The sequence below is a fragment of the Lycorma delicatula genome, chromosome 8, assembly GCF_047948215.1.
Source record: "Lycorma delicatula isolate Av1 chromosome 8, ASM4794821v1, whole genome shotgun sequence".
Classification (NCBI taxonomy): Eukaryota; Metazoa; Arthropoda; class Insecta; order Hemiptera; family Fulgoridae; genus Lycorma; species Lycorma delicatula.
In genome coordinates, this window is record NC_134462.1 from 39382951 (window position 1) to 39402989 (window position 20039).

General features: G+C 30.3%; 1 protein-coding gene across 1 annotated transcript in view; it reads left to right on the forward strand.

The window, feature by feature from the left end:
- Rbsn-5 (Rabenosyn-5) overlaps positions 1–17607 on the forward strand; it is a 34093-nt gene extending 16486 nt beyond the window's left edge. The window contains exons 7-13 of the mRNA XM_075373034.1: positions 611–750; positions 4252–4338; positions 6896–7069; positions 8593–8710; positions 10864–10976; positions 12662–12760; positions 17471–17607. Coding sequence (XP_075229149.1) covers positions 611–750; positions 4252–4338; positions 6896–7069; positions 8593–8710; positions 10864–10976; positions 12662–12760; positions 17471–17585 — 846 coding nt within the window. The 3' untranslated portion in view covers positions 17586–17607. The remainder of the gene's footprint in view (positions 1–610; positions 751–4251; positions 4339–6895; positions 7070–8592; positions 8711–10863; positions 10977–12661; positions 12761–17470) is intronic.
- The last annotated feature ends 2432 nt before the right edge of the window (positions 17608–20039 follow it).

Consider the following 20039-nt stretch of genomic DNA (forward strand, 5'->3'; position numbering starts at 1 on the left):
TAAAAAGTCTTATTTTACTTAAAAATATTACCTTTATTAATTTCTTGGGTTAACCAATCAGCTGCACAAACTTATAAATTAAACTCAATATTTCAAATTGTTGAATTTTATAAAATCGTTTTAATTAGAAACTAAATCTTTTTTTTTTAAATTAATTTACACAAATAAATACACGATACTGTTTTATTCAGTGTGTTTTTTTTTTGGACAATAATTGAACGCAATATTGTACTCATTTTTCTGAATAGCGGATACCTTTAAACAACAACCAGATTGTTGTTCCCGAATCATGTTTGAAATTGGGAAGTTTTACTTTACCTACTTTGCACCCCCTTCAAAGTTTATATGTATGTTTATTATGTTGTTTGGCATGTACAAGATGTTGATAACATCATGTAGTTAAATGCTGTTATCATTCTTAACATCAGCAATGCATGAGACAATTTTATTGAATTATGCAGGATTTTATCCTACACACCATTCTATTTCTAGGATGCTATCTTGAGATATTCCAGATGTTACAGAAACATTAGGTTGTTAGTGATTCAGTTTACCATTCTACCTAGGAACCTATGCATATGTTTGATTGCATTATGTATGTTTGTTCCAGGTACTAGAAACTAGAGAACAGATAAGGGAAGCTCATAATTGTAAACCAATTATTTGTCAGTTTTATGAAAGGTTAATGTCATATAGAGCTGAAGCTGACGAAAATGCAACTGTTTATAATAAAATGGTTTCATCTTTATGGTACTGCTATTCTACTTTTATAATTAGTTTTAATTTAAGTCATTGGAAATAATTTATTGATTGATGATTAACATGAATTTTAACATATTCCAACTTGCAAACTAGTATGAGATAACTGGTTTCCTTCATGTAGGTAACCAACTTATGTGAGACAATTATTGTATAAGTTTATAATATAGTGAGGGTTTTCCACCTTTATTAGATAGCATTGCTGTTTCATCCTAGCCTATACAAAAAATCTTCATTTTTGATCTATATCTAATGCTTGTGAATTAAAAAATTTAGCATTAATTAAACTGCAACCTTATGAGTTTTCATAGACAACCATTTATTAAATTTATCTTTTTTGTAAATCTTATGTTTTCATAGTAATAATTTATTTTCTTAGGTGAATGTATATATTGCTAATTGTGTGGATGTATTCATATTAGGTACAATAGTTGTATTCCTGTTTCCTGCCATGTGAAATTTTTCTTTCATTTTAGCTATGTCCAGAAAGTAACAGGGCAGTTCAGAAAGTAACTTGTGTTTTACTTTGTTTACGGTGTGTTTTACATTATCAAGGTATGGCTGTGGTGGTGCCACCTTGGTGGCTTTTGCTAGGCATCATTCTGCACTAAGTGGAGGACTGCAACATGTCTTGTTGATTTTTTACAAGTGTTTAAAATGTGTGCTGTTATAGAAAATTCTACCATTGCGAAGTGAAATTGATTATTAGATCTCTTTTGACAAAAAACTACAAATCCATTGAGATTTGTTAGGAACTATATGATGGTTATGAGGTAGATGTAATGAGTGAAGGTGCACTGAGGCAGTTGTGTATCAAGTTTAAAAATGGCTGCTCAAATGATCAAGATGAAAAGCGATGTGGCTGGCGTAGTGTTCTGTCTGACGAACTGGTAATGAAAGTTGATGAAAAAATTCATGATAATTGGTGCTTCCATTGCTTTGATGATGACAGAGGATTCTGGGAATGTGTCACTCAGTGGCTGAAAAATCAGACAGCAGAATGTTTTAATAAAAGGTTACAAAAACTCACGTACAGTTATGACAAGTGTCTCAATTTATTTGGCAACTGTACATAGAAAAATACTTTTAAGGATTCATTTTCAAATTGTATGTAATAAATTTTTTCAAACAGTTATTGTTTTTGTTTTCCGAAATATTAATTAGTTACTTTCTGAACAGCCTCATATTATAGTATACATATAGCGTGAAGATTATTCTATATTGTATTGCTTTAAAACTTCTTAATAAAATGTTATGTCATTATTAATAAATATTTCATACATCTATATTCATCATATTACAAAATATATTATATTCATTATTTACATCTATATTTCTATATATTTTTTCCCTCTTAAATTTGTAATGTTTTATTTTGGGGATCCTTCAAGAACTGAGATTGAATTTTCTGGATATAAAAATGACTGTCAGATCTAAATTAACAATTCCTACACTAACAGATGTTTATATTTTTGAATATGTATGCCTTTAATAAATATGCTTAAAATAGTAGTCTTTTATTCCTGAAAAACTGATAATTTTCATTTCTGTGAACTAAGTAGCTGTATAGTTTTTAAATCATAAAATTCTAAAGCCAAAAAATAAAATTAAATAGTTTTTGTAAATCTGAAATCTGAATTATTTTTTGTTTAACAACCAAATTCTTTGCTTATCAGTGAATTATGTTTATATTACTTAATAAACTAGCTAACAATGTAAAGATATTGATAAATTAATTTAAAATTAAATTTAAAGACATAATTTACTAAGACAGTAATACTGTATTGTATGCATGTGGCTGTAAGTTTGATAGTGTTTTAGCAAAATATAGCTCACTTATAAAGTTTTATATTGCTCATTAACAAATTCAATGAAAGTTTGTAAGTGATTGAACATCTTCTATTTTTTAGAAGATGTTTTGCATCAACTTAGTCAATAAATTCAGTTAGCTGTTTATGTATTGTATTCTTTTAACATAATGTGTATTTTACCAGTATGTTTTCTGATTTTTTATTATTAGTTACTTAAGTATTGTTATTATTTCAATTTTGTACACTCTTCATCTGACTTTTTTAAATTTATTCTGATATCCCACTACATTAGCTCTTATTGAAGATTGGATCAATAAACATTTTTCTTTTACGATCTTTTATGTCTGAGAACATAGTTGAAAACCTTTTCATTCTTAATATTTACTTTTTACATTGTATGTTCAGCAAATCATTGTATATATTTGAGGACACTTGCATGTCTGTATAGAGTGTGTAGAGATTAAGATTTTGTAGTGGATTAACTAATAAATATAGGATTTTTTTATTAACAAAAAAAAGATAGGAAGAATAACAAAACATAAATAGAAAAATTATTTTCTGGGTAGAATACGAAATGACAAATATTATTGTCGAATTTGCACTCATTCTTACATAAAAAGGTAAAAAAAAATCAATTTTAGGAAAATTATCAGTTTCTATTTCGTTGTTTTTTGTGCAGTCAGATCAACTTTGTCTATAATGTCATTATTTCATTATTGTTAAAAGACTGTAACATCTTCAATTGGTATGAACTGACTAAGGGTAATTAAGGATAATTGTTCTGCATTCTCTCTTTGGTTTTGCATTGTCTTTGTTACCCCTCTTCCAATTTTGGATATTTTGCTTTTCCTGTAGTATGACATCTATAAGATTAAACACTCTATTGTGGTTTATGTTATCCAATTTTTCAGTTAAGTCCTAATCATTTCAGTTGGGTTAAATTTTCATTGACAGAGACAAGACTGATAACTTATATTTGCACCATAACTGTTTAGTAAAAAATAAAATTAAATACTTGTAAAATTATTTGTTAAGCAATTTCATAAAATTGTAATTAAACAACACTATGTTTAAAAAATATATTCAGTAATTTAATTGTATGTTTTCATAAAATCTAATAAAATAACAAACAAAGGTGTGATGTGCAATTTGTACTCTCCATGATAATAACTATTACTTTTACAGTAAAAAAAAAGAAGAAAATAGGGAGGCCATAAATGTTATGCAGATGTGGTGATTAGATGTAACAGAATAAATGAAATTATAAATAATGAATTAATAGTAGATTTGTAAGAATAATGTCAATCACTATGATTTGTTTGTGTAAATGAATCAAAAACATTGTGTGATTAGTAGGGTTAATGGATTTTACTGGATGAGTGAGGAGCAAACAGCAGGGTTCCTTTTACACAGACCAGCAGATAAACCATTTTTTCCATAAAGTAGTTAAGTAAATGAATTATTAATTGGATGAATTATTAACTGGGTAATAGTAAACTGTGTGTTCTTGTACATTCTATGGTTGATAATCTTGCCTTAAATGCATGTCTATTTTTACTGTTTGTTTTTGTTTTCTTCTTTGTCAGTTTTTTTGCTGATTACTGTTGTAATTAGCTAGTAATATTGAATTTTGACTAAAATTTGTAAATTCTATCAATAATTTTATGTTTTTATCTTCCAGTTGTGGTGAAACTGAATATAGTTTAACTGATGCTCAAGCACTTAGAATGAATATTCTTAAACAAGCAGAAAAAATTGATGCCCTGAGGTAAAGACAAATTTGATAAATATTTAAAATTTTTCTTATTTAATTGGTAAAATACAGGGTGTCCCATATAAAACGCAGCCCATCAATCACTCATCCATGAAATTTCAAAAGTCAAGCTTACTCCCTTACTCGTTACTGAAATGGACTCATCCAACATCTGAACATCGCGGCGACGCACTAGAACACTACCGATAGTAACAACAATGCAATCATAACGTTCAGTGTATTGCTAGAGACAAGATGGTGTTTTCGCTAGATGAACGTGTTTTCATTGTTGAGTCGTACTTCAGTACAAAATCAGTGGTTACAGTGCAAGATTTGTTTCCCCATAAGTACCCAGATAAACCAGCTCCTAACAAAACATCAGTATTAAGGTTGGTTGCAAAATTTAGAGAGACTGGTTCTGTTAATAACAAGGAACACAAAAGATCTGCGTCAGTGTTGAATACAGATACAGTCACTGAAATCAAAGACCGATTAATCGCCTCGTCAAATAAATCGATCAGACGTTTGTCTGCTGAAATTAATTTGTCTAAATCAACTGTTCATCGGGCGACCAAACAATTACAATTACGACCGTTATGAAACGGTTCATCAACTTCTTGAGCCCGGCAAAGAAAAACGCCTACAATATTGTCAATGGTTCCGTTGATTTCTGCGCGAGGGAATTAATGGTATGGATTCGTTATTTTTCACAGATGAAGCATGCTTTCATTTGGATGGCTACGTAAACAGCCAAAATAGTAGAATTTGGAGTGCTGAAAATCCCCACGTTTATCACGAAAAACAATTACAACCGCAGAAGTTGGGCGTGTGGTGCGCAATATCGTGGAAGAAAATAATCGGTCCTATTTTTTTCGAGTACACCATTAATGTAGAACGATATCAGGATATTTTATTCCAATTCATTGCACTCTTGGAAGAGGACAGACACTGCTAGCTACAACATGACGGTGCGACATTGCACTACGCAGGTTCAACTTCTGATTTCATTGAGGAATTCTTTGGTAATCGTGTTATCGGTCGAGGCTTGTGGCCACCAATATCTCCAGATTTGACTGCGGCGGATTTTTTTCTATGGGGTTACCTCAAAGAAAAAGCCTACAGCAACAAACCACGAACACTTGAACAATTGAAAGTCAATATTGAACAAGCTGTATTAAATATCCAGCCACAAACTTTGAAAAAAGTTGCAAGAAACGCTGTAAAAAGAATTGAAGCTTGCATTCAAGAAGATGGCGGCCACTTCCAACATTTACTCTAAATCTAAGGTAATGGATGGTAATAATAAAAATTACATTTACATTTACACATGCCTTTTTATTATTTCAATACCTACCAATATAAGGTTGGGTTGCGTTTTATATGGGACACCCTGTATTTAATTTTAATCGTTTTTTTTTTGCTGTGCTGAAAAAATTTGTTTTGGTTCAAAATATTTTAGATAGAGATAAGGTCAGATGTGTAGCTTTTTTTTTTAACCTCCAGGTCCACCGTTAGGCATGCTTCAGAGGATGAAATGAATGATTTTGTAGTGTATGTGAAAATGCTTTGCCTGACCGGGATTCAAACCCGGGACCTCCAGATGAAAGACCAAGATGCTACCATTCACACCACGGAGGCCGGCCAGATATGTAGTTTGAGCTCATTAAAATGAAGAAATTGATGTAGCATGAATGCACTATTTGTTCTGTTTGCTTATAAGATCCATTGTGTAAAAAATATATTCTTTATGAAAATCTTTGTTTTCTTTTAGGCTTATTCTTAGATAGTTTGATATAAAATCTGGTTAAATTTATTAGAATAATTTTAAGAGAAATGTACAGATTTGTATAGTTATATAACAATCTCTTTCATCCTATGCTTTCTTAAAATAATGACTTTCTTGTTCTCTCGTTCTGAATTGCTTATTGTAAATGTATGTTGATTGTCCACAAAAAGTGGTATTTTTTTGCTTCTATATGCTTTTTAAAACACACAGATTTTCATAAATAAAGCTGTGTCAAGGCTTTTTAAGGCTTGTAAAAAGTTTTATGTAATTTGTTATGGTACCAGTTATTTTCATTATTTCTGTTTCAAAACAAGCCAAATTTAACTATTCTATGCTGAGTTTGATTTAAACTTAGTTTCTATTTAGGATTTGTATTAAACATTATTTTACATAAGGTAACTTCAACCAGGTTGTATTTTAATAAAACTCAAAATTAAAATTTCTCATTATTTCATTAAGTTAAAAAAAATTATGAGAGGATAATTTGAACTGTGGTGTGGTAATTTGGTCTAAAAAATCTCATCTGTTTCATTTATCCAAACTTCATTTAAATCTTTTATCATAAGATGTTATGTTTCTTTGGATCCAGCAATTGTGATATTCAGTTTTCTTATTATGTATGCTTTTCTAAACGTTATACCATGATAACATTGTTTTACTTATTGTTTCTAAAGCGTTAGTGTATAGTGGAATTATTTATTGAAATGATTATTAATCTTCAAATTTTTGTTACGTAAGTTGGTTAATTTTTAAAGTTTTCATCTGTTTTTCTTTTTTATTTTTCAGCCAGAAAATTGCAGTGCTTGGTACAAAAGATACAGAGACTCCTCCCAGTGGACAGGCATTTAGATTAAACAAGTCTATTAGATCAGCAACAACAGCATATCTTCGGTCACAGTTATTGAATTTACCTATCCTTCCCACTGAGTCTGAATTAAAACATGCTCAATTCAAACGCAGGTATAGAAAAATTTTTCTTGTTTATTTACTTGTAATATGATGGTTGTTCAGAGAGTGTTTTTTTTATAACAGATTTATTGTATTTATTTTAAGTTTAATATATGCTACTGACTCTACATTTTCTAAGCTATTTTTCAATAAAATCACCTTCTAAGTTCAAGCATTTGTCAAATTATGGCGCTAGTTTTTGTATTCTGTCATCAAAGAAGCTGCCACAGGTCCATTAAGCCACTAATGAATATCTTTCTTGATGTCGTTACTTTCATAACAGCTCCTGCCAAGAAACTCCTTCAATTTTGTAAACAGATGAAAATCGCTGGGAGCAAGATCTGGAATGTATGGTGAATGACCAGAAACATCCCATCTGAAATCTTTGAGAAGTTTACAATTCTTTTTGTCATATGTGGAAATGTATTATTGTGAAGCATGACGATTTGGAATTGTGCCACAAAGTTCCATGAAAATTTCCTAATAAGATTCAGCATTAATTGTCTCTACGAGGCATAAAATCACACAGTAAAACTTTGTGGTGATTACTTTGTGTTTTGAAAAGTGTTTGTTTGAAATTTTTTGGCGTGTAAGGTGATCAAAAATAATGCCACTGAAGCGATTGACCGTTTACTCACTGGTTTGTAGTGGGAAATCCACATTTCATCACTAGTCACTAAGTGATCCAGCATTTCTTTGCCTTCTCTGTGGTATCTTTCCAGGAATGAGAGAGCAGCAGACATTTGTTTTTTTTTGTGATTGTCTGTCATCATTCTTGAGACTCATCGGCTACAAATTTTGTGGTAGTTTGGGTGAACAGTCCCAATTTCATGTAACAGAGACTGTTAGCATATAGAAAGTTGATATAATATAAATATTAGTTTATGTAATACTTAAAGTTTAAGTCTAATATGAAATAGTGGTTCTATTTAATATGTCTGTCAATCTGCTCTTTCAACTGTTCAGTAATGAGTGTAGACCATTCTGACTATTGCTTGTCATGAACATATGTTTGTGGTAAAACATGCATGTGGTTACTTATATGCGTTTAGGACCGCCACTGCGCTTGTAGATATATATATCTACAATGGCAGTTCAAAAACTAATGAGACTGATTTTCACAGGGAAATTTAAAACTCATTGAGTTTACATATATATATATATATATATATATGTAAATGCTTAGTAGATCTACTTTTAATTACTTCATATTAATTGGACTAAATATAAAATTTAGTAAGTATTAAAGAGGTCAGGTGAGTTATTTGATTGATATCAGCTATAATAAAGTTGTGACTTTGCAAAATAATTAGTTGTGGCTGTGCAAAATAATTAATTTGTAGTGATAGATTAACAAAGATTTAAACTTAATAAATATATTTTAATTATTGTAAAATATTTCTAATCACATCTTCATTGTTCTAAATTACATTGTTTAATTAATTTCTATATAAATGTAAAATATTGATTAAATGAATATGAATTTGAAGGTGCAGTACAGCCTAAAATATTATTTACTGTAATTATTGTTTTAGACAAGAGATGGAAGCTAAAATTAAAGAGGAGAAGATGCAAGATGCTAGACTGAGAAGTCCTGGTTCACGACCAGAACCTGTTACCTATTCTCCTCAGCATAAACCAACAGTTGAGCCTGTAAGAAAAGTAATTATTATCTGTAAGTAAATAATTATAATTTTATTTTAAACCTGTTGTGAGAAAAATGGTCCATTGTTCAATGAAAACACATCCTAAAAGTAATTAATGGTGAAAAATGTATAGTTGGTGAGTGTTGATTATTTTTTGTAGAATAATTATTTTCTAGAATTATTCCATCTGTGTAAGTTGTCTTCATTTGTAATTATTACATGCCTGACTGTGTAAAATGATTATACATACAAGAAGTAGTGCGCCTTCTCCTGTTGATATATGTATAGAAGTGGACTGGATGACTTTTTTCAGTTTATGTATCTTCCATCATTTTTCTTTTATTGTCTCCTTTCTTCTCTTAGATGCAACATTCGTAACTTTCTTTGTACCTCTTTTCAGTCTACTTTTATTCCACAGTTATTTGCTACTGACATTTTTTCATTTCTTTTTTATCAATATTTCAACCAAAATGTTTCTTACTCTCATTAATTTCTCCTTTGGCTCTCTTTCCTCAATATGTTTTGTTATTTCAGTCAGTCTCCTTTCTACTTTCTTTCTTCTAACCACTTTTCAATGCATTTCCTTCTTTTCCTGTTTTAATTTTTTTGATTATCAAAGTTTCAGATCCATGTGAAACAAAGCTTCACATAAAATATTCAAAATCATCTTTCTTTGTTCATTCTTTGGATACTCAGGAATCTTGTGGAGTAGATTTCATTTTTCTAAATCTTGTTCATACAGATTCTGCTTTTTGTCTCTCCTTAGTGCACCTTCTATTATTAATATCCAAATTTCTCAGTTGAACTTACCAGCATCTTTTATGATGTTCCAAAATTTTTACTCCAGACATATTATAACAATCTTTGTAATTCTCTCACGTTCATTTTCTCTTTTCCCACTTTTAATACTCCATGACCTGGTCTTCCATGTCTGTTGAAACCAGTTCATAGGGTCTTTTTTTTATTATATGATTTAAACTAACATTGTTTAAAACTAAATTTAAGAACTTATCAGCTCCGCATAATTTATGCTTTGGGATGATCCTGATTGATATAACTGCTCATGAGAAAATTGAGCTAATCTGCAATCATTAGTTGGCACCGTATTCTTCCAAATGGTTACAGAATGAGCCAAATCTCTTTAACATTTGGCCAAGTACACCTCTTTAATAATGTCTAGCAATGGGAAATCAACCATTTTATTCATTTTGTTTCATAAATGAGTTAATTGATTAATTGAATTTGAAGAAACAAACCTATTTTATGAAATAGTTATGCAGAAATAAAGTACTATTTCAACTGAACAAAAGGTAATTGCCCTAATAAAAACTTTTGTGGTGTCAGTCTTCTTTTAATGGCATCCTGATCTGCACTGCAAAAACTGTAATTAAGAGTAAAAACACTGTAATTTAATTTTCACATTAACTGTAATATAAAACTGCTATTAAACAATAGCAGTTTTAATGTTAATGGATCATCAAACAAATTTATAAGGTAGCTATTAGTAAATAAAGCTAATTAAAACTAAATGTATCAACAAATGAGCTGATATAAAACTAAAATAAAAATTATTGATATAGAGCAAATAAGAGGCCAGAATAGATTACATCTAGAATAAAATGTACATGTAAAGGTAAAGTATCTTTTAACATTATTTCTGTTCATGTAGTTACATTACACAAGCATGAATCCAAGTTCAATAATAGGGAAATGAATGGGTAAAAAAAATCAAATTTTTATAGGATTATCAGTGATAGTTATGAAGATGGTAAGACATGAATGTAGCAGGAAAATGTGTGACCTTATTTTGAATAATAACTTGTTCATTATAATAATACAAATTTGAACACAGTATGTTTATTACAATATGCATTTGAAATTTAAACTTCTGCATCCACACATTGAACCTAATTATGTAATAATTTTTTTTAAATACTTAATTCAAAATGATTTCATATGATCTTTATGACAGTCCTCAATGCCTGGTCCTCCTGTTTTCATGTTGGCAACATCATTATATTACATTACTCACATTACATTTAATATTTTGATATAGTTATTCTATATAAATAATGTTAAATTTATAATGTACATGAATTATAATGATAAATAAAGAAAGAATTGATATTTTCTTAACTTATTGTATTTAATTTTTTTTAGCAAGCTGTAAGTGTTGGGCAAGGTTGGGTACCTGAGAAGAAACAGTTCTATGATCTTGATGACCCTCTTATTCTGCAAATGAATATAATTAAGAATTATATACAAGAAGCTAAGTCAGTATCTTGTTTATGTTACTTTGTTATATATATATGTTGATATTATCTCACAACCCATCAGTTACAGATTAATCTAACACTTTTTGTAGGTGTGATTAAAAGTTAAAAGTCTTTTTGTGATAACAGATTAGTTAAAATTACATAAATCTCTTGTATATTTTATGTTGTTTAACCCATATGTGATTATAAGAAGTGAATCATTGAACGATTGAAAATGCTTCTATGATTCTTATTGAAAATATCTAGTCATTTAATGGAATACTAATTGAATGTTTTCCTAACCCAGTCAGGACTGCCTTGAATACTTGGAAGCTGGGTTGACTGTATATTCTGTGCAATACATAGAAATTTAAAACTTTTTAGTTGATGTGTGTCATGTTTGACAATCCATAGAGCCAATAATTCTGCTACTCTATAATGGTCAATCACACACGTCACTTACAAGCACCAAGGCTCTTATGAAGTTTAAATTTGAACCTATTCTACACCCTCCATACACACCAGATTTGGTGTTCTGTGATTTTCACTTCTTTCTGTAAATAAAGAGGGATATTAAAGGTATTAATTTCACCATCGATGATGATTTGAAGGACATGAATCAAGTGAGGTCTTGGATCAAGGGAAGAACCAGCATTCTTCATTGTTGGAAAAAAAAACCGATTCACCAGTGGAAGAAATGTGTAGTTGTAAATACTGACTATGTAGAGAAATAAATGTGAGAGTTTATAGGAAACGAAATGTTCTTTTATGCCATATTTGTTTAATTTGCAAGTTATGAGCGATTGTACATTACATTCTAGCTACCTTTTGTATTTTTCAAGGAAGACTTCAAAAAATCTCAAGCAAAAACAATTAAGGAACATAAAATTTTGAAACAGCTTTTGCATAAAATTTATTTTGATAATTCCATCATAGGCTTTACCCTGTTAGTGAAAACTGTGGTTTTCATATTTATGTGTTTGGAGGCATTTAAGCAAAATACTTTGCTGAATGCAGTGGAAAAAAATAATACTTCAAACAATTGTATTTAATTGAGAACAGGATTACACCAACTCTTGCCAGAACAACTTTTTTAAAATTATTTTTGATTATGGATTTTAATGAGAAATTTAAAGGTTTAAAATTAGAATTTTAAACAAATTAATTTTTTTATTTTTTATAAGATATTTCAGGTGATGTAACACTCTTATAACTGCATTCTTTACAACCATCAACCTGTTGTAAGTCATGAGTTTATTATCTTAAGAGGACTTATTTGGAAGTTTTATATTTTTAAGTAATAAAAAAATCAAGACTGAGGAAACATGTTTATTTATATGTTGTGAAAAGGGTTGAGGATAATTTGAATTGAATTTTATTGAAAGAAACTTGAAATAATAATTTTTTTTTTTTTTTAAAGAAAAATGTCAAGAGAAAAGAGTAAAAGTTCCAATCAGAAGAGCATATTTTGATGATTTAAAAATATTCTAAAACTATCAGTGGTTTTAAAACACTTAGAAAGCTAAGTAGAATAGGGTTTGAGGAATTAAAGGTTATAAAGTAAAAATTAAGTGGCAACGACCAAAATCATGTTTAACAACCTTTTCAGCAAAACAGCAATTTTTTTTTAGGAATTATTACTTTTTCTGAACTAAAGTCTAAGAGAATAAATAATTATTGTATTATCATATTCTTGTTTGTAGAGCTGCTCATAAATTTGATGAAGTATCCAGTCTAGAAGCAAATTTACAGGAGTTGAATGAAGAATATTGGAGGCAACAACAAGAGCTTGATAAAATTAGGTATGAGTTGTTTTATTGAATTAAATTTTTCCTTTATATTTTGTGCTCATATTTTATTAAAAGAAAAATATCAAACCAATTATGATTATAATTCATGAAAAAAAGTTAATTTTGATGAGTTAAGTTTTAATAATAATCTCCCTGTTTGTTAGGTTACCAAATGATTGATTGTAGACATGAGCTGATGAAAATCAGATAGCCATTACTAAGCATCCCAAGTCAGGTTTATTAGAGTAAACAAACCTTTGAAATACAAAGGTTTTCCATTTCTTCTTCACCAAACCAAATAAACTGTTTTGCAAATCAGTTTGCATCTGAAATAATGTTAAAGTTATACTAGTATACCCTTGTGTTTACACAGGGAGTGGGTGTTTTGCAGTTCAGCAAGATACTGATGTTACCTGATGTAACTCAAATGCTTTACGTATATTGCAAAAATACTTCTTTTTGTTGTAAAAACTATCCCTATATGAGAAAAATATGTATACCTACATATAAAAATTAATTCAAACTTTGTATGCCATCCCTGCCTCTTGAAAAAAATTACCAAAACTGAAATTTCACAGTTTTTCATGTTCATTTTTATTGATAATTTCCTTATAGAAAGAAGAGAAATGGTAAATAAACCACTGGACCAATGTTTTACCTTGAGAAAATATGAATAAATTGCTTTTTGTTTCATCCTTCCAGGACCAGTAACTTTTTTTTATGATTTTTTCCATAAATCCTTACAATCACAAAAATAGGTGTGCGCACCATAACAAAAATGGCCGCCACAGGTAAACTGCTTAAATTAAAAATTAAAAAAAGATAGTTTTAAGGTTTGGAGACATGTAAGAAACAAGTGGTAAGTTTCAATTTTTTTGAATTGGTCAAACCACCCTTGAGTCATTCAAAATGGATCTTTTATAATGTTTTTCAAACTGATTTTTTTGTTGAATCTTTCTTTCTGTATTGTATATGTATTTATGAAAGCCATAGTGAACAAAGGAAAAAAGTTTTCTTCCACCACTTTATTTTTTCCACTGAAAAGGGTGGTTAGTAGCTGTTTAATTGATCACCCTGACTATACCAACCTTATTCAGATTGTACAGTAATAATGTTAGATTTGACTACCTGACTGGACCAACTCTAGTTCTCAGTGCATGTTTCAGCAATGATATGCAGATATTCCATACTGACCTCCACTTGTATGCAAGTAAGTGTGCCTTGCACCGGATCAAAACTTCCTTTTTTTCAGTTATTTCATCTTGAAAGTAAACAGTAGTCTCTTCTGTTCTTCATGAAAAATGTAACGCCAGTGCCCAGTTTTCTTCCACCACAGAATATTCATCAATGAAGGACTTTCATTGAGTTTATAAAAACTTTCCATGAAGATACAGTGACCCTTACCTAAGAAATCACAGTCTCTCAAAAATATCTCCTTTATATAGTATTGTTTTTGTTATCCACAGCTACCGTGTAAACATTGCAGTTTAGCACATATCCTTAGCTGCATGGCACAATACATAGTTTTATTTCACATTTAATGAGCTTATTTTTTATACAGACCTGAAAATCTACCTGGTCTGTAAAAGGATAGGTATATCCTTTCATTTCCATAGAACATTACATTTCCATAGAAAAAAGTTGAAAAAAGAGTAAATCTTACAAATTGGCCCTGCTTTATGGTAATCCATGTTGTCATTCAAATGGAGCAAGTATAGCAACCCCTTTGAACCTATCATGAGATAGCAGCTTTTGTGAGTAACATGTTGATAGAAATATGTTCAATTTGACTACACAAAAATGCAGAATAATAGCAAAAAACTTATAAATTTAACTTTGACAGTTTTCCACTGTTACCACAACTTCATCTTTTATTTTCCTTGCCTTTTCATAGCAGCAATCTGGGTAGCTGAATACAGATTTATTTCTTTCTGTATTTTTTTTATCACATGTGAATAAAATACTGAAAAACAATAAAAATTGGAAAAGTCGTCATCCAATTTTACAAAGGCTGAAAAGTTTTAAAAAAAAACAAGAATTACTTTCTGTAGGCAAGTGAGTTGGCAATGCTTTCTACTTGCTAGGTACATTTACTAGACACTCTCCCCACTCAGTTGGCCATCCCAACCCCATAGAGGAAGACACCCACCTTGTGGCCATCCCAGTTGCCACACCACTCCCTCCATTCTGAGCCCTGAGGGGCTTTACCAGAGGTCATCTTTAGACCCTCTAACTGATTACATCTCATAGTCATCAGCCAGACCTGTTGGAATGCCACGGATGCAAATGCCTCATTAGATATTTACATCAGTAAAAATTATTATCTCAGCCAATGCATTCACTTACGGCTTCTTCCAGACATCTTCACTCTCCTTTACCTACAATATCACCCTCTGAACTAGCTAACAGAGTCTGCGGAAGCGTGAACTCCGTGCTTAGTCTAATTTTAATATCAGTTGTCCAGGTAGCGTTTATAAGAAACCGTCGCAGTAGACAGAGAGTGACTGTTTTCTAAGCCTCTTTCGATGCTTTTAGTGAGTTTGCAATGGCAAATGAGCAATGGGCCACTTCAAATTCTGTTTCCTGTTAAAGAAAACAGTGGCAGAAACAGGCGGGAAGTTTTTATGGGAAGGAAGCTGTAAGCCAGGCAAGAATTTATGAGTTGTTTGTCCAGTTCAGAAGTAGCCAAATGTCACTTGAAAATGAACCCTGTTTGGATTGCTCCTCAACCTCCAGAATAGACAAAAATGTTTAAAAGGTTTGTGATACCATCTCATTTGATTGTCACTGAACAATCGATGAATTGGAGGAAATAACTGGAATTTCCTGGAGTTCATACTAAAGAATCCTAACTGAAGATTTGAACATGAAACGCGTCGAGGCAAAGTTTGTTCCACATCTGCTTTCTGATGACCAGAGGGAGAACCTTCTGTGAGAGTATGTCAGGAATTGAAAGAAGAGGCACACACTGACTTGGATTTTTTTGTCAAAAGTCATAACAGGAGATGAATCTTGGTGTTATGGTTATGACCCTGAAAGAAAATAGTAGTCCAGCCAGTGGAAGACAGCTTCATCGTCCAGACCGTGGCAAGTGAAATCAAATGATGATTTTTTTTGACATCAAAGGAGTCCTTCACGTTGAATTTGTTCCTGGGGCACCACAGTGAACTAACTTTACTATCTGAAGCTGCTGAAGCGATTTTGTGAGATAGTGAGAAAAACTACCTGAATTGTGTGATCGGAAGAGTGGCTACTTCATCATGATAATGCAGCTGCCCACATGGCATTGAAAATCAATCAGTTTTTTACAAAAAACACCATGACAGTGTTTTCTCTCCCTCCCCCACTCTTGACCTAGCCCCCTGCAACTTCTCAAGAATAAAAAAAAACCTAAAGAGAAAGCGTTTCAGGACACATAAGGGGTTAAGAAAAAATCGCTGGAGATGCTTAACAACATTAGTTCAGAAGAATTCAAAAAATGTTTTGAACAGTGGAAAAACCCTTAAGACAAGTGCATATCATCAAATGGATACTATTTTGAAGGTGATTGATGGTTTTAAGATTTTATCGTAAATTAAAAAAAATTAATAAATTGTTTTTTTTTGGATACATCCTTGTAATAAAAAAAAACAAGTTTCAAGCTTTAATTTCATATAATACATCAGTTTGTAGGGGTAATTAATAGTAATGTAGGAATTTTTCAAAAATAAGTAAATAATGTCAGTCTGACATATAAAACCATGTTAAAAGCGTTGGACCTAAAAGCATTAATAGGAGAATGAGCCTTTCTTTGCAGGTTTAAAGAGTGACAGAAGATAAAGAATTAGTTTGCAGTAATAAGGCCTAGCCTTTAAAGTAAAACTTGTGGGGTGGGTTTATTGATGATAATCACATAATTGTAAGTAAAGCTGTATTGTATCCATTGCATCTATTCTGCATTTATTGTAAATCATGTTCTCTAGTTTGTCAGTACACTAATGTTTTATTTTCAGTGTTTTTTTAGTTGAACTAATGTAATGACATGTAATCAGATGTGTAGTTTTTTGGATGTTTTATCTAGTTTTTCTGGACTTTGGCTGGTGGTAGGACAGGTCTTGCTGAATTTTTACAGCCAATGTCCTGTGAATTAATCAGCCTGTGTATTAATCATGTGAATTTTACTTGACTTAAACATGGGAAATAGCGTATTAACATGTTATGTATCTGCTAGTGTATTTAGTTAGAATATATACAATTATAAAATTAAAACGTATACTATCTATGTCTCATACACTTATTTGTTTTTACATTTCATGTAAAACAGAAAAAATTAATAGAAAATTAAACATATTAACCTGTTATCCTAATTTCTGTCCATTTGTTAGTTTGTCATTTAAGAACATTGGATCTTAATTTTATTTAAACATATACAATGAAATTATTATTGTAACCAGGATTAATGGCCAAGGTTTAACTTAAAGTAGAGTTTATGCATGTGATTTACTCACTGAAGATGTGTTTTAGAAAAAAAATCCAATGTTATCAAAAAAGGAAACAATATGTGATCATTATTTCTTTTTTTATTTTTGATAGGACATTCATCCTCCTCTTGGCTAGACTTTTTGTTGTTTACTTGTCTGTAAAATATTTTAGTAATAGATTTATCAGAACTATTATTAAAATAGTAAAATTTTAATATTCTTTTTTCTTCTAATCTTAGACATTTTGATTTTTTTTTTCTAGAGAAGAGGAATTGCTGACAAATAGCACTGATTCCACACAAGATAGTATTGAAAAAGAAAGTTCAAATTCAAATGATACACAGTCAGAACAATTATTAACATCTTCATCTTCATGAATTGGAATTTATTGTCCGTATCTATTGATGATAAGCTTATCTGAATTTATATATATATATATATATATATATAGTATTATATTTATCAATATCAATAATAATAATAAATAAATCAATACTGCAAATGTAGTATTTGGTGGCTTTAAGTATTCAGTATTAAGTAAACCAAACTAAACAATCGAAAGACTTTTCAATTTAAATAAGGTCAGAATTGATGGTGCTGTTGAATTGTAGGATGGCAGTAGCTCTTATGTTGTTAAGATATTGTAGTGATTATAATGTAAGGAGATCTGTTACTGTAATCTCATAATAGTTGTGAAATTATATCTAATATTAATTTTATTTGTAATGCCATTGAATTTCTTGTGAAATTGTTGTATGACAAAGGTAAAATGGAAGTATAGAAAACTGTCATTATGGATTGATTGCAATGTAGCTTTTACCATTCATAATTACAATTATATTTTATTATTTTCTTTTTCTTTTTTTTTTTGTCTTCAGTCATTTGACTGGTTTGATGCAGCTCTCCAAGATTCCCTATCTAGTGCTAGTCGTTTCATTTCAGTATACCCTCTACATCCTACACCCCTAACAATTCTTCTTTTTATTATGTAATAAATAATTTTGTATAACTTGTAAACTAGCTAATTTTTTAATTGAAACGCTTTATATTGTATAACAGTTATGGTAGTCCTTATAATAACTTGAAATATAAGGCATAACAAGGGTGAAATTTTGGTTTTACAACTGGTAGCAGGGAGCTGATAGTAATATTCAATTCTGTCAGAAAACAATTTAATGGTTATAAATGTAACCTTTCGTTATGCCAAATTTAGTTAATTTTATGAATATGGTCTTGGTCAGTGAATTCTCTGAGTGATTTACTGTTTGAAGTGAAATTGTATTCTTATACAATGTAGAATCATTAAAAAAATATTCTTTCAAAAATAATTATTGTTCAGATTAATAGTAAGGCAATTGAGTGATTATAAGTTGTTTGCTGCTTTCTTGTTGCTTAAGATTATTGTAATCATATTACAAATAATAATTGACATTATTATTTGATTAAAAAAGATTATTTAATGTAATGAATTATTTATTTACTATTTTCTATAAATTCATTTATAACCTTTTTTTCTGTTAATATGATTACTACTGTTCATGATTTGATTTGCAACACAAATCATGGCCACATACTGAAGTTTCCCCTGCTGCAATAATAGTCCTATGTATAAATTTAAAATGAAAAATCAAAATTAAAAATGCTTTAACGATTAAAAAGGTTTCCTCTCTAGTGGTGATTGGGTTCTGAGGACATAATTCTGCGTTATGGAATTATTTATTATTGTTGATGTTGATAATTAGTAAAATATTGGCTAATGTTGAAATTATTATAAGCATAATACAATAAACCTTTTTTTTTTGTGTAAATATAACCTATTCATAAATATATAAGAAAGCCTCGTGTATTTGTAAGTATAATTCATTTTTTAAAGTTTTGTTAGTAATTAAGTAATTTTTATGTAAATTTGAGTAAGTTGTTTGAATTTTTTATTTATTTACTGATTCTATTGTTTTTTATTTTATATTTTTAGAGGTTCTTTTCTGTATAAACTCAGGAAAACAGTAGGAGTGTATCTGGCTATAAAATGAGCTGTTGATTTCTATATCTCCCTAATGTGAAATGTTACATGTAAGAACTGGAATAAATTCCATTTTGAGAATAATTAAGTATAAAATATCTCACTAACATGAGGTTTCTATTTTGATTTATTATTTTTTTTTTTTAATTAAATTTATAATTATAATGCATGCCCATGAGATTTATAAAAAAAATTATTGTATAAGAATTTATTATATAATTGAAATAAAAGAATGTATCTATGTTTTTAATATTTTGAAGACTGGAGAACTGAAGGCAACTTTCCTTATAAATACATCAAAACAGATTGTTTCTCTCTCTCTCTCTTTTTTACACATAATAGTGTTTTTATATTACATTATCTGAAAATAATCCGCCAGGTTAATCTACTCATCTCAAAATCAGCTGATTTTCAAAGTTGAAAGTTTTAAGGTTTGAATCCTTGTAAAAGGCAGTTGCTTTTGTATGGATTTGAATGCTGGACTGTGGATACCGGTGTTCTTTGGTGGTTTTTTTTTTACCTTCTCCCTGAGCGAGGTATCACACAGCCCAGGGGAGTGTCCTTTACTCTAATGGGCCTCTATGTCTCGGCCAGAGCCCATCGAATCTTACTTTGCGCCCACCTAAAACCCCCAGAGTAGGATCCACCAGGCCTGGTTATGCCATCCCCACTCTGGGAGCTGGGACTCGGTCTTTATGTCAATGCCTCTAACAGGAACACCCCATGTGGGACATCCCCACTTGTGGGGCCGGGACTTGGTCTTTTTCGCTCTGGAGGTGCAAGAGTTCCTGTGTCTCATGCAAGCACATGC